The following is a 15,009-nucleotide window of genomic DNA, read 5'->3' on the forward strand; positions in this document are numbered from 1 at the left end:
TTAATATACATGAACAAATAAAGATGAACTGTTCCAGAGAGGAGGGGAGGGGGAAAAAAAAACAGCAGCAGTGAATGGTGGGGAGACTTCCAGAAGTATCAAAGATTCAGTCGTACAGAGAGAAATTAATCCCTGCAGTTGCTACGATGTTCTGATTTGGGTTATGAGGCTCTGGATCTCCTGTAGTCTGGAGTCCAGCCAGTCTGGAGGTGGAGCAGTACTGTTGGCTTTACCCTCAGCGAGAGCCTGAAGGGCTTTTAAAGCGCTCTCAGCAGTCTGGATGTAGCGGCTGTACTCGTCCTCGGCACTGGTCTCCTGCCGAGGTCTCTTTGGGCACGGCTGAGAAGGGACAAGCAATTTATTCCTTTTTGTATCAAATTCACCAACATTTTATTTTCATATGGATGTTCTCGACAATATTGCAACACAAAATTTGAAGAGACACTAATGTCCTGTAATAATATATCTTATCTGATCAATTGGGAGTATTTATAAAATAGAAAGGTTCAATCGGGTTGGAAGCCTGGACTGAACCCTCGGGCAAAGAACAGCGATTTTCCATCTTGGTACATTTACACACAGTTATTGAAAGACCTCTGCAGAAAGGTTGATCCAAACATCTTGTATAATGAAAAACACAACTTCTGTAGATATAAACTTGATGAAATCGCTCTGTCTCTAGAAATGAGCCAGTGCTCTTGCTGCTAGGAGACAATGAATGTGCTTCTCATAACCATAGTTCTTGACGACACTGGCTGCATGTTTGAGGTCAGTTTCACTGCAGTATAAATAGATGAATGACTTTTACCCACACCTGCCTTACAGCTTGTTCATATTACTATGTTTGTAAATAGATACACACACACGTACACAGACAAATGGTGACAGATCAAACTAATGCTACTTGACCAGCAGCAGGCGTGAACACCGAGGAGCCGAGAGGCTGGCTTGAACATGTGATAGCGTGCATGTTCACGAAAGCTGTTGTTGCAGTCAAAATGAATTTAGTGTTGATACTAACCTCAGAATCGACAGAAGCTTCAGCAACACCTTCGTTGGATGCATTTTCTTTGTCGAGCTCGAGCTTTTCATTGTGCTGCTTGATAACTGGCATCTCCTGTTTGAGCCTCTGGAGTCGTGACCCCACTTCTTCTTGTGCATTCACAGTCTGACGAATGAGAAAAGTGTCAGTCACTGTTGTGTGTTCAGCCTTAGGCTTAACTCCAGCAGCATGTTGCCTTTGCTTACCTTACTGAGATAATTCACCACTTTGGTCTTAGTGTCTTCTACACACAAACTCTGGGAAATTACCTCTTCGTGGTTTGTGTTCTGTAACAATAAAAAAGGGCACATCAAGGTTAAATCAAGGCTTCAGTAGCAAACAAGAATACTTTTTTTTTTAAACGGCATCGGTTCAGCTTTTACTATACCTCAGCAAAATAAGAAAATGCCTCCAGGGCATGCTGATGCAGCAACCATGATGTGTCAGCCAAGAGGAATCCAAACAGGCTGCTCAACCTGGGAAGAATTTGACTCTGGAGGCAAATAAACCTGAATCAGAACCTGAATCTTTCCAATAAGATAAGACGACAAATAAAACATGACAACACAAATAACATAAGAACCCAACATCATGTCTCCAATAAATAATTTTCTATTGTTGGATTTAAACTGGCTTCTCATGCAGCAGCAAATGTGATTTCTCAAACATTAAAAAAAAAAAAAAAAAAAAGTCACATCATTACGATTATTTCTCATTTTGGATCCATTACCTGGGAGTCAGGAGGAATAAATATCTTCCCCAGAGAGGAGAGGAACTCCAGTGCAGCCAGCAGAAGCTGATCGCCACACTTAGTGGAAACCACTGCCTCCACACACAACAGCGCCTGAGACAGACGAAACACCGCAGTCAGCACACGTCTTCTCCAGGTTTCAAACAGTCAAATGTGCACTGAGCAAAAACACGTCATACATGACCAATGACTTGGGGTTCGATGCTTTTCACCAGGATGGATGTGAGCGACAGGAGCTGCTGCAGAGTCGACCGAAGCGCGGGACGGACCTGCAACTGCGGTTACAGGGAGAAGTGTTTTCGTTTCTTCGAGAAGTGCATTTTTGTTTCTTCACTATTTTTTGAACAAGTTCTTTGGCCTCACCTGATCCGGACTCATCCGTGGCCAGAGCTGTGTGACTATCCTCACGGCAGAAAGAACACACTGCTCCCCGGGAGACGGCTGCCCTCGAAGGACCACTAGGAGGGACAACAGCACCACGTTCTGGCAACAGGAGGCACCGTGTGAACAAAACGCCCTTGCATTGCAGTTTTAGTGAAGCTTTTACAGGGAGCCCACTTTAAATGTTTGGAAATCTCATATATTTCACAATTTATGGATTGAAAAGTCATATTAGAGGAATACATTAAAAAAAATCAAACTTCTGAAAATGTAACACACTTATATATTTGAGTACTCCTGTCATGTCACATAATATGGGAATAACAACAAACAAAAAACTAACCTAAATACATGTGATGAACTGGACATGAGAAAATGTTTATGTTTACAGTGTGATCTTATTTAATGTCATGATGCTGAATGCATCACTCAGAGATTCTACCTGAAAGAAATTAATATAAAGGCCATAGCATTTGTGGTATCCTGAAATGTTTATAGCTGAAGTCTTGTGCTTTCCCATGATTTTCCTCAATTCAGGAAAACTATCAAAAGAAGCACAAATCTCAAAGTTCAGCATAACTTCTGAGTTATGTATTCTTAATATCAGTTCAACAGAGCTGAGTTGGAAGAAACAGCCAAAAAATGTGCAAGTTAATAAAATATGGTCAGCTGCAGAATTAAGGGCCAATGTGATTTGCAGGATAAAAATCCACAATAGGCATGAAGAAATGCATCTTTGGATGAATGTAAAGAATAAATCAGTTTATGAAAGGACAAAACCTTAGGGGAAAAAGAAAAAGCACCAGTTTTCTCTCATGAAGCAGTGACCTTAGACTGACAGAGAAAGGGTGAGTAACAATCTTATCAAGCCGTCTGCTTTCAACCACTGGAACAAGCTTATCTTCACATCACTTGTTGCAGGCATTTATAATCTGTCCAGGCTTTCGCCATTCCTCAAGGGTAAAAAGCTTTGCCCTTGATTCCCAAATTGCTCTCCGTTTTCAGCATCGCAGGCATAAAACCTTTCTTGAGAGGTTCTCATGAAGGATTTTTTTTTTTTTTTTTTTTTTTTAACTTTTATACATTTTACAGTTACAGTGACTTTATCCAAGCACAAAACAAAATAATACCACAGACAGGTGCCAAGTAAAGTTTTAAAACTCAGATGTCTTTCAAAATGTGATATAAAGTATTGGCACTCATTAAATCTTGTTTAAAGGTAATTCTCACCACTTTTCCAACTTGTCCCAGCTTGTATCCTTCATTCTGCCAGTCAGTCAGAACCTTCTGAGTGTGTGAGATGATGTGGGTTTCTACATGCTGACGGATGTCCTGCGAAAGAGCCCTGAGGAGGACCTGATGCCACACGGGAAGGTTTTCCACCTCAGAGGGTGGGAAATGTGTCTCCAACTCCACCTAAGAAAAGCAAATACTTGACATTAATGGGGAAAAGAAATGAAGTCGAAGTAAACAACAGTGCTATGTGGTTATTTTTCTACAATGTCTTCTTTATTATAAGTTACACTTACAACCGTCATTATGTCTGCTGTGCTTTTCTGTTGTTTATGGGAAAACAATAAAATAATAAATTATTAATGCATTTGAATCTGTTGTAGTTTCTTTTTCTCCCTGCAGTACTCGATAATACCCTTAGGGGCACTCGTACTACCATTTGAGAGACACGACTCTAATGTAATACTTGAGTTAGTTGGGGGGGGGGGGGGGTTCAGTTCTCTCCGTTTGTCTCACCTGGTGGTTTGGTGTCATCAGGAAAACCATGCGTTTCAGCAGGGAGCCCAGGTGGGACGACTGGTAACACTCAGCAGCGCACACTTTCACCTAAAGGAGAAGCAGAGATGGAGTGAGAGTGTGACTTCCAGTGTGAAAGCGCAGAGGGAATAAAAGCAACCAGTCTTGTGCGGCAGGAGGAGGGTGAAGAACCGAAGCAGAAGGGATTTGTCCATAAATGAGTGGGATGCAGCTTAATCTGGTGATGTAACAAAGGAACAGGTTATTAAAAAAAAAGGTGTCAGTCTGCAAAATTCCAACACCAATTATCACCTCTGCTGGGATGCCACAGAAAACAGGGTTAGACCCCATACTAAGCTGTAACCCTACTGAGGGGATTTAGTTATTTTGGGTGAGAGCTCGGGGAGAGGCTCGCATACAAGTTTGAATTTGAGCCTATTTAATATGCACAATATAATAAGTCGGAAGTGTGAAGCGACAATAGGCTCCAATAACTCTGTGTGGTTTAAAACACATTGTGAAGAAACAATCATGTAACGTCAACCAGCATATTTGTTTTATTGGTTTATACCCACCAGCTGAGCAATGAGCAGGACATGATGAAGACAAAGTTCTGCTGTCCCATATCTGTAAGCATAAACAGAAGATCATTTAAAATGCAAAAGAAACCAATGTACAACTGGTCTTTGGGGCACCGCAGCAGAAAAAAAATTCTTTATTTTACAGCATAAGAATATCGGCATGCATCCCACAGAACAGTTACACTGTGCGATTGTACTTCTTAGCAAATAATATAAAAATGGATTACACTGATTCAAAAGCTTTAGAATACTAGCTGCCATCATAATAAGGAAGGACTAAGAGTAATCTATTACTGCTCACTCTCACCGTGCCATGAAGCACCACACATCTGTTGCCAGCAGTGCTGTTTGAGTATCCACCTGGAGTACCGCATCGAGCAAGCATCTCTCCTGAAAGCAGAAACAGTAGCAGATGAAGTCAGGCCTGCAAGTAGAGAAAGCAACACTGATCAGCAAATCATGTGGTTCAAATTAGTCACGAATCTCCTCAGATGGTTGTCATCTTCTGAAGTGAACACAAAACTTCTGCAGGTTTGCTAGTGAAATTCTATTTTTGGCTTGGAGCGTGATTAGCAGTGTCTGTAATTCAATTATTTCTGCAATTGAAACTTCTAGCAATTAGAGGTTGTCTGAAGTTAGGCCAAGTTATAGCAGAAGTTAGAAAACAATGATTAAAGACAATCTTATCGCTGCCGTGTTGAAAGAAGCTCCCTGCTGTTCCCAAGCACCACACCTACAACCAAACACGTCTACTTGAATATTTGAAAAGCGACCAAAAAAAATATGTCAGGAATTAAGTTTCACATTTAGTTTGTATTACTACCAATAGCATGCACAAAATTCTCCTGAGGTTAAAAAAAAAACAAAGAGAGAGATGGAAAGGAATAAACTAAATCAAAACAAGCCTCCAGCCTTTGAAGCACAGCACTGCCAATTTTAAATCAAGGAAGTTCCACTCTTGTCACAGCATGAGTTTATGTTTACATGTGAAGGCCTCACCAGCATGGGGAAGTACACGGGTGGAAGCACAGCCAGGCTGGCACAGAGCTGCACACAGACATGCTGGTGGAGAGAGACTTGGGTTTGGGCTTGACCCTTCAGCATAACCCCTGGCAGCTGCACAGGTAGCTTACGTTCAGTTTGGCACCGCTGGAAAGTCGTAAAAACGGCCTGGTAGAGAGGAAGCCTAGTGACAAAAGCACAGGAAACAAAGCTTTGGAATACTAAGACAATAATGTCCCTACAGTGAGCTATGCGGTCAGCGTAAAGTTTCATATTTGCTGCAACCATGATGACATGATTAGACATTGCTACTATTTTCAAAAATGCACGTACAATTTGGACATAATCAAAACAACAACCCAGAGCTGTCTTATTACCTGGGAGTCTCCTCTGAAAACTGACTGCCGCTGTACCAAAGCTGCAGCACCTCCTCTGGCTGGCCGGCCACGTGTCCCATGATGCTCACCAGCAAGAGACAGTGAGGAAGCTCGTGCTCAGGACTCAACTCTGCAGAGGATATGTTGCGTGATTTGATGTGTAAACGCCATTCGGACCGGTTTTCATTGTGTGCAGCATGTCGCCATAACTCACAACAGCCGCAATAATCGGATGTGATTCACCGTTATCACATCTGTGCAAATGCTGCTCGTAGTCAGCGAATTTAACGCAAAAAGGAAAAGCAAAAGTGATTTTAATTCCTCGATAAATAAAATCTGAGGAGTTGTATGGGTGCGAAACAAAGCTACACAAAATAACAACTCCAATTCCAAAGAAAGTTGTGGAGTTAAAGGTTAGATGCTGTGTTCAATGAATGATTTTGATTTCCAATTTAATTGAAAATATGATCACATTTTATAGCACATAGTAGTCAAAATGTTACTTCAGTTGCTTTTTCATTTCCCCAGTTCAAACTATTTAAGCTGTTTTGACACAATCAAGTTATAGTCGTAATGACATAACCGCAAACAAATTACACCGTTTTTAGAGTTAAGTATTATAACTGTAGTAGTTCTTATGTAACTTTATTCAGCAGAAACACTACCTCATTAGTGATGTTTAAAGATTTGAAAGCCACTGTGTTGCTCCACACCCATTTTAATCACTTTAATGTACATCCTCCACCACCAAAACTTACGATTTGCGATTGCAAGACGCATTTGATCATTTTTGGCAAAAACCTGAAGAATGAACTTGGTCCAGAGCTAATGAATATGTTTATAAAGACATGCTTTTATTGTAAAGAGAAACAGGAAAGCATCTGTCAACAGAATTCAAACTTACCCAGTTCCCGCTGGAGCACAACTTCAGCAAAAGGCCTTAGCGGCAGCAGCTGGAGCAAGAAGGCATCCATGGGAACGCGAGCTGCTGCATTCAGCTCTTCGCGTAGACCTGAGGGCAGTGCTGGAGCGGTCAAGCTGGGGGGGAAGTTACTGTAAAACAACCACGCATACGATACAACATAAAACAAATCAATATAATCAAATGCAATAGATTTGAACTGTTAAGCCTTATATGAAGAAGAAATACCTGATGATCTGGAGATAGAGTTGGTGAAAGGAGCCGCAATACTTTGTCAGAAAAAATTTGAATTCCTGGTAAAAAGACACATAGTAAGGTCGATGTGTCCAGCTACACTGTTCTCACAAGAAAAGATAAGAGGTGACAGACTTTGTATTTTTACGACAATCGAGAGCATCACAAGATTTTGTACCTTTATATAATGTACCAGGGTGTTGGCAAAAAAGCGGCACATCTTTGCAGTTTTCTGGAACAGTTTGTATTCTGGACTCAGTGGTGTCTCCTTCCCAAAAGACAAATTAATATTAGCACAAAAGGAACCCAAGACCAAGTTTACATGTGACCTTTCACAAATGACAATAAATGATTAATCATAAATGATCATTATTAAATACACCAAGATCAAAAAAAAAAAAAAGGGTATCATGGTGACTGATTTCCAAAATGTCCATCCGCATTCATAGATGACTTGACTGTTTTTAGAGAACATAGATAATTGCTAATAATAAGTCCACGTTGTTATTAAATCGAAAGAAAGAACACTATGACAAGGGAAGTGAATGATTCTAGTGCAATTGTGATGTATTCCTGAGGAATCAAAAATAAAGCAACTTTTTTTTATTAGTTTACACTAAACAAGAGCTTCCTACCTGTAGACCAGCATATTGAATCTGTCCAGCCAACTCTACACAGTTTTGACAAGAAGACAGCAGGTTGTCGCTCAGGCTGCGACTGATGTCACCATGACGTAGATGTTCTTCAACCAACGATTGATTCTTCAGGCTCAGTCTGAACAAAAAAAAAAAAAGTGTGTTTAATTAGTCCTCAAACTGCATTATTATAACAACATAAGAAATGTAGTATGAAAGACAATGTGTTAGTAGCGGCACTCACTTGATGAGGAACTTCCAGGTGTTTGCATGCAGCGCAATGTCCAGGTTGGAGATGATGGAACAGATGTCCAGAAGACTATGGATAACTGAGGAAGATGGAAGTTAAGTTAAGGCCAGTAAAATCAAGATCACACTACTGGGGCTTTATGATCAAGATTACTAAAACACATACCTGTAACGATGTCCGACACCTCCTCCTCTGTGGCACTGCTGTTGAGGGAGATCTTATCCAGCAGGTCCAACAAACCCTTCTGAAGGGAATAGGACTCCTTGAAAAGTCCCTGCAGCAGATCAGCCACCAGCGACAGACGACCACAATAAACCACCTCACTGTCCTGTACGGACAACAGGCAGAAAAAACAAGAGTTAAGTCATTCACCTATTTGATTTTCAAACAAAGACATACACATTTTAACATGGGTTTTTACTGGTTTTATATTTATTGTTATCCATATGTGGATTACGTTTCCTAATTCATCAGGATGCATCTTGCAGTTGTTTGGAGTTGAAGAGGGAATATTTCACTAATTCATATTCAGCTAATTACTGCGTAAAAAACAACAGAAGCGGAAAAGCTCAAGGTTGTTCTGGCATGTAATCCCTGATTTTCACACAACTAAAATATTGCACGACTAAACAGTCTATGCAGCACTATCCATGTCAGTACCAGCACATGTTTAAACTCAGAGTTGATCCAATAGCAATTATTTTAGGTACATTTAGCACCAGGACACCTTGGAAAAGTCATGTTACAACTGAAGTGGTCATGCTTTCCAAACAAATTTGAACATTTCTTGAAAATATTTACATGCACATACATTTACATCTCAGTACGTTAAGTCCAATGAAAAATATTTTTCGGGAAATTAAATATCCCAATATCCCTAAATATAGCAATTTCTGTAAACACCAATTAAAGATTAATTAGAAAAAAAGCAACCAAAAAAAGGATCCATATTGCAGAACACTTGATTCTCAAACAGTAAACCAAACAGACTTACTTTGCAGTGCTGGAAGGTTTCTCTCAGGACCTTGAGGATACATACTGGTAACGAGCGGATGGCACACAGATCTGGAACTTCTTGAAAAGAGCCGACGTGACGCACGCAAGTGGATAAAGCATCGATTATCTGCATCATCGCCTAAAGAAAGAAAAGAGGTCTAGTCAAAATATTATCGAGTCCTGGCACAAAAACAAATGCAATGCTGTACCGTTGTATTGTAATACCTGCAAGATGCTCCTCAGTAAGGCACACAGCTCAGTGTTTTGGCTAGAAAGACCACCTACTTGGTCCACAATTTCTTTCAGCATGCTGTCAAATATGGTCCCTAACTGCATGTGTGGCAAAAAAAAAAAAAAACATACACACCAACTTAGGAAATGTAATGGAAATCAGGGAGAAAGATGCAAAGCAAATAGTTTGTGGCATGAACAATGACAATTTCAAGGTTTCTAAGACAAAATATTCAATGTGACTAATATTGAAGCAAAGTCTTTTGCAGTCTAATTAAGACGGCTTTAGTCCCGAAATTGATATCAGTGGCTGAACTTGTTTATTTTTAATAACAACATACAGCATGCTATTGGGATAGAATATGCAGCATTAAAACAAAATTGTTTACCTTTGGTAAGATCTTGGAGAAGCACTCATTTTCCAGTTCTGACAGGCCAATATGTGGGAGGAACATGTCTGTGATAATCTTCAGTACACCTGTGACGTTGATACATTTTCAAGACAATTCAAACCAAAATTAAATCTAGTATTACCAACTATGTTATTCCAAATTGTGCATTTGATAAAACTTACGTATTTGGTCCTCCCAACTGTCAGACTGACACTGCAAGGAGTGCAATGGGTTAAGGAGTACTGAACCATTGGAAGGTACAGGTGAGTTTAGTTTTATGTAATTTAGGATCCCAGTACTGTTTACACCTTTGATATCCGATTTGATTATACAAGATATAAGGATGAGAAAAGGAACGATTTGAAATATTATAATTGTATTTATCGCCTGATTTGCACACCAACGAGTCAATTATTCCACCACTTTGCCTGAGCAAAACACAAACTTCACAACAGATGTGCTTTCTATCGAAAAACCTTCATCATCGTGATCAATCTGATGTTGAACTTGAGTGAAAATAAGACATATAGAGCAACCATATGTACCACATTGCAAACGGGTGTTATTTATAGAAGCCAATAACGGAACACTATGAATCATGGGGCTCACAGACTGGGACATGAGGTTGTGCTGGAGAGGATATGGTGAGTTTGGGCAGGACAGACTTGAGCTCCTGGCGACAGGTTTCCTGACTCCACTGCAGCACCTCGGTCAGGAGAGAAGTGTTGGTCTGGGACATGATGGCTCACCGGGTGGGGGGAATCAGCGCTGCAGCCTGACCACACGAACAACCAGGGTGTCACTCTCATTGAGAAAATGACTCATACAAGTGCGTTAAATTTCATCAGTACGTGTGCATGGATAGTGTCATGCGGGGCTCCTCTAGTAGACAATGAAAGTTGGGTTGTTTTTTTTGTTTTCCCACATGACTTGTTTTAGCATTTAAGGCTAGCTTAGTGGTTTGGTATGAATAATACGTGTAAAAGTCCTACCAACAGTCAAAGCCGAGTCCACAGCTGCCCGAGTCGCACCGACGAGTCCATTAGTTATTTAATCAAAACTTCGGCGTTTTAAAAGGGCCAACAACTTTTTTTCTTTTTTTTTTTTAAAGTGGAATGTGTTCAACATAAAAACAGAAATGACGGAAAAACATACCGCGCGCCGGCGCATGAGTCGGATGTGACGTCGAGACTGAAGCGCGTCACCAGCATTTCTCTGATTGGTCAAATTGGTGCACCACTAAACTCCATGTAACAAATGAGAGAGCAGAAAACTGAAACGCGCTGCAAATAACAACGGCCAGTATCTATCATTGAAATCATGGATGTTATGGTGATAGTGTCTGTCTTTCTGAAAACACAGTAACAAGATTGTTTTATGATTTACAAATTTCTGATTCATTATTAACTGCGACATATTAAACTTGTGTAGAGCCGTCCTAAACTGGAGATCGTTTGGATGTTTCTCTTTTTCTAGTAGTTTCCATGAATTTGATCAGAGCGAACCTCATTATCTGTAACACAGTTTATGGAGAGATTACAAAGCAGCTTCTGTATTAGACCCATGATAAGTTATTTTGGCTGCATTTCAGTAATATTACTGTGAAAAGAATGAAAGGAATATTTCAAGTAAATAGATTATATTTCAAAGACCTTGCATATTTCGAAATGGTAAGGGTTATCTGGGTCTACTGAAAAACATATTCTTAAAGCCTGATATTCATCCATTTGATATATGACCCAGTCACCAAGTCATTTGCATTAAAACAAATAGAATTAGAAAATTACAATATGAAAAGAAGGCACATAGACTGAGAATTGACAGTCTACTAATATGTTTTGTCTTGCTTTGATATTTTGTGAAGGGATTGCACACTATTTGCATATGTATACAAATGTCTCATGATAATGGAAAAAGGAGTCACAAGCTTTTTACTTCCCTAATATCGTTCAGAACAATGCCACTTAAAACATGTCTATAAATGGATCCTTGGAGAAAAGAATAATATTTGTCCAGGCATATGGAATATCTGTTGACTCTAACCTCAGCAACTCCATACAAATCATTGTCTGGCAAGCTATTGTTTCACTGATAGCATCTAAAGTATTAAAGTATGTTGCTCCTTGCTTTGACTGTGTTTCCCAACAGCTCGAGGTGTGAGCTACCGCCGCCTCAGGAAGGGACTAACTTCTTGTAAAGGAAATAGAGCTTCATGTTGAAGCTTATCTCACTGCAGATGCAGTACACAGCACTTACATTTAAGGAAATGAAAATATGCATCTACAGTTTAAGCAAATGGAAACAAGTGGATATGCTATCGAGATTTAATTCGACATAAAAACCCATCAACCACAAATAAGAAACCTTTTACAATTAAAAATAAATGTGTAAACTAAAGTCTTTGCAAAAAAAATGTAAAGAATGTAATTTATTGTTAACTCTGACTTGAGATCATGTCATTTCCAAGAAGTGGGCTGAGTCTAACATAGTGCAAGCATTTTACCTCCCACACTGACCCCCAGTCTGTATAATGGAAAGGTTATCAGTTCACAGGAAACTGGCTTTGTATTGCGATGGAAAGTGGAAGGAAGATGCCCTTTGTTTTTCATGTTTTTGAAGTCACAGGGAAAAGACTGCAGCAAGCATCAGTGTCGATGTTAAGTCTACTGATGAGGGTCAAGGAGATTGGAGCTCTCTTTCTTGACGACTTGTGCTATTTCTATACGAGTCTGTCGAGTCACATGCCACTCTGAGTCTAATTGTTTTTTCTGTAACTCATTAGGTTTGTGGTGACTCAGAGGTGTAAAATAATCTACCAGCAAGTATGTTTTCCAACATAGCGGCAGCCGGCGCAATCAAAGACTCTTATCAGTTTCATATGGGAAAACCCGAGGAAAGGGACAGAGATGCTCAAAGGCTCCCATTGATACTGGAGTATTATAAATATAATTTACTGTAGTTTTCCCCTATGCTATATGAGGTCAGGACTTTGATGTGGCTATACCACATTTTAGTATGATACATTAATTTGTCTCACTACGAATGAAGAAATTGGACTAACTTTTCCCAACTTCAGCGTAGACCTGAAACAGCTGCTATAATCCCTTCTGTGCCATTTTTGTAAATACTTGTTTGTTCCACCCAGACTTGGTTGTGAATGTTAATATTTTACCTTGTCAGCCTTGTATTTTGTACTATTGTGTTTTTTTTATTGCTGTCACATTTCACTGCTTGTAACACTGTTTTAACATCGGTACAGTGACAATAAAATACTATTCTATTTTATTTTATCATTTCAATAGATTTTCATTTCCTTCCATCTGAAGTAAAAAAAAAAAGAATGAAACTTTAATATGGTAAATGGTGGCAATAATTGGCTTCAATTTATAAGGCGGAAACATTTTATTTCTGAAACAAATAATTATTGAAACCAAGTATTAGTGTATAGGGCAGTATATTGTTTAACTTTGTGTAACTTCCATATTTTGAAACAGTATTGAGGTTGAATGGCTGGATGGATTAGTTCCTTTAGTTTTCCCAATAACTAGATCAACATTCCAAATAGTCAATACATTCACAATTAAATGTTCCCAATGTTAATATTAGTCTAAGCTCTCCTTAGCACATTAACAAACACTTGTTTACAAAGACAAAAAATCAATGTGTATTCAGTCCTTTATGCATACATTATATTGTATCAAAGTGGAAAATAGTGCATTTCAGCATAACTGATACCCGACTCATTGAAAGAAAAGTGAAAGAAAAGAATGAGGTCCTATTGGGAATAAGTAACTGATAAAGTGCGGCTCAATTTAGGCCATGTTTAGGCCAGGCTCAGTTTTCATTGTCAAACAGGTTTTTATTGGCTCAAAACTCCCCCTGCATGGCTGTATCTTAACTTCAGTGGAATGTACTTCCAATTCGTCATTACAATTACACACAAACGAAAGTGTCTTTCTTCTCTTTTTTCCAACAACAAACTTTCCCTCAGGGCAACAGGATATGTCTGTGATTTCAACTGGCTCACCCTTTCCTGTATGGACTTTACGCTTGGCAAAGGATGCCAGATTAAACACAGCCAATCAAACTCAATGTAGCAATTAAAACAAAAATATATATACATCTATTTTAAGGATGACTGCAATATTCAGGTCTCAGCTTTTAAATGTTCCGGTGACTGAGAAAACACATTGAGAGTTTAATATAAATACCCTTCAGATGTCAGAATATAAACTGTCAAAGAGTCAGAAGCAAACAGGTGAATGCTGAAGTTTTCTATTTGAAGAAATGACTTGTTTTACACAAGGGTGAACACATATCTGTTATCTCTACTGGGTCTGATAAGGAAATACTAAATATTTCAAATGAAATGCAGGTTTTCAGTCTTATTTTTTGTCATCAGACCAGGTGATCTCATAGCTGTTGAAGGCAGTCTTCAGCTTTTCAACAGACACAGAATGGTCTGCTTTCCCAAAGGCCTGAAAGGGAGTAGTACATATATTATGAAATGAACTATAACAAAGGATGTTACTGGATTCAACCACTTCCATCAGTTGAACTTACTGTTGATTCTCCAAACACTCTCAGTTTTTTCTCCTGGCCGTTGTGCTCTATTTTCCCTCCTCCAAGGCATTGGCACTCCATTCCCAAGGCTTCCAAAGCTGGGCTGACCTTCTCAAATATATGGTCTGTAAATAATTAAAGTCAGTCAAACAAATGTTGTATGAGATGTACTGACAGGGGAATCAAACGTAAACAGAAGCAGAGGCCACATGAATCAAATTACTGTGGCATCAATACTCTCAAAATAAATATCAAAGGCTGACACCTCTTATTTTGACAAAAAGAAAATTTTAAATACGCATTTGTTTATATACATAAAAAAAAAAAAAAGCACAATTCACTGCAACAAAAACTCGCATTGTGTGACTGTTTGGATCTGTGCATTATATCAACCCAGAGCAGGTGCGCAATACATCTTGGCGCAAACTGCAGTGACGAACTTACTGTGGTATTCTGCACTTTTTGTGCCTCGGACTATGTCTTTGTGAGCATCGCCATCTTTCACTTTCACTCTGACCAAAATGTACTTAAAGGTACCCTCGGGATCGATCTCTACATCGGGGATTTTCGCCAGAGCGTCTGCCATTGCCATTGCAACTTTGCGCAAAGTGCCGGATCCTCTCAACGTGTCCAGACGCCTGCAGAGCACCGATAACATGGCACGTTCTCGTTGCCTTTATTTGGGATCATGCTTCTATTTCCTGTCTTAAAGACACAGGCCACTTTCAGTGGGTTCACTCGCACTGCAGTGACTCCATATGGCAGCAAGGAGGAACTGCTCTTGCTTTATTTCTAGTTTGCCATCAGTACAACTGCAATTTCAAATCATCCAGACAGTTTATATTTTAGGAATAAAGATAATAGTTATGCCAAATAGCAATTTTCAGTCTCAGAGAAGTCTTC

The 15,009-nt window shown here is 39.4% G+C and overlaps 2 protein-coding genes across 2 annotated transcripts; both read right to left on the bottom strand.

Annotated features, from left to right (window-relative positions):
• Positions 1-55: 55 nt before the first annotated feature.
• Positions 56-10,636, bottom strand: firrm (fignl1 interacting regulator of recombination and mitosis). The gene is made up of 25 exons (XM_080506725.1): positions 10,536-10,636; positions 10,163-10,318; positions 9,726-9,756; positions 9,541-9,629; positions 9,146-9,250; positions 8,919-9,059; positions 8,090-8,252; positions 7,919-8,003; positions 7,675-7,813; positions 7,218-7,307; positions 7,034-7,098; positions 6,788-6,936; positions 5,884-6,013; positions 5,504-5,690; positions 4,812-4,894; positions 4,499-4,550; positions 3,924-4,013; positions 3,405-3,590; positions 2,157-2,276; positions 1,973-2,068; positions 1,773-1,886; positions 1,431-1,535; positions 1,249-1,329; positions 1,022-1,168; positions 56-339 (listed from the first exon to the last, which is right to left on the bottom strand). The coding sequence occupies exons 2-25, from the start codon at positions 10,280-10,282 to the stop codon at positions 142-144; spliced, it is 2,766 nt and encodes a 921-aa protein (XP_080362851.1). The 5' UTR covers positions 10,283-10,318; positions 10,536-10,636; the 3' UTR covers positions 56-141.
• Positions 10,637-13,802: 3,166 nt separating this feature from the next.
• LOC308137231 (14 kDa phosphohistidine phosphatase) lies at positions 13,803-14,785 on the bottom strand. Its single transcript, XM_080505837.1, has 3 exons — positions 14,551-14,785; positions 14,107-14,231; positions 13,803-14,021 (listed from the first exon to the last, which is right to left on the bottom strand). Exons 1-3 carry the CDS (start codon positions 14,762-14,764, stop codon positions 13,929-13,931), a joined length of 432 nt encoding a protein of 143 aa, XP_080361963.1. The 5' UTR covers positions 14,765-14,785; the 3' UTR covers positions 13,803-13,928.
• Positions 14,786-15,009: the final 224 nt, after the last annotated feature.

Source organism: Blennius ocellaris (genome assembly GCF_963422515.1).
Source record: "Blennius ocellaris genome assembly, chromosome: 12".
Taxonomy (NCBI): Eukaryota; Metazoa; Chordata; class Actinopteri; order Blenniiformes; family Blenniidae; genus Blennius; species Blennius ocellaris.

Bases quoted from the DNA above. Each gene is read 5' to 3' on its own strand.
- LOC308137231 (XM_080505837.1), bottom strand. From the start codon at position 14,764: ATGTTATCGGTGCTCTGCAGGCGTCTGGACACGTTGAGAGGATCCGGC. The intron at 14,232-14,550 runs GTAAGTTCGTCA...AATTATTTACAG, and splicing joins AAAAAGTGCAGAATACCACA to ACCATATATTTGAGAAGGTC. The intron at 14,022-14,106 runs GTAAGTTCAACT...ACTCCCTTTCAG, and splicing joins GAGTGTTTGGAGAATCAACA to GCCTTTGGGAAAGCAGACCA.
- firrm (XM_080506725.1), bottom strand. From the start codon at position 10,282: ATGTCCCAGACCAACACTTCTCTCCTGACCGAGGTGCTGCAGTGGAGT. The intron at 7,099-7,217 runs GTACAAAATCTT...TCTTTTTACCAG, and splicing joins CCCTGGTACATTATATAAAG to GAATTCAAATTTTTTCTGAC. The intron at 6,014-6,787 runs GTAAGTTTGAAT...TATCCTCTGCAG, and splicing joins TGTGCTCCAGCGGGAACTGG to AGTTGAGTCCTGAGCACGAG.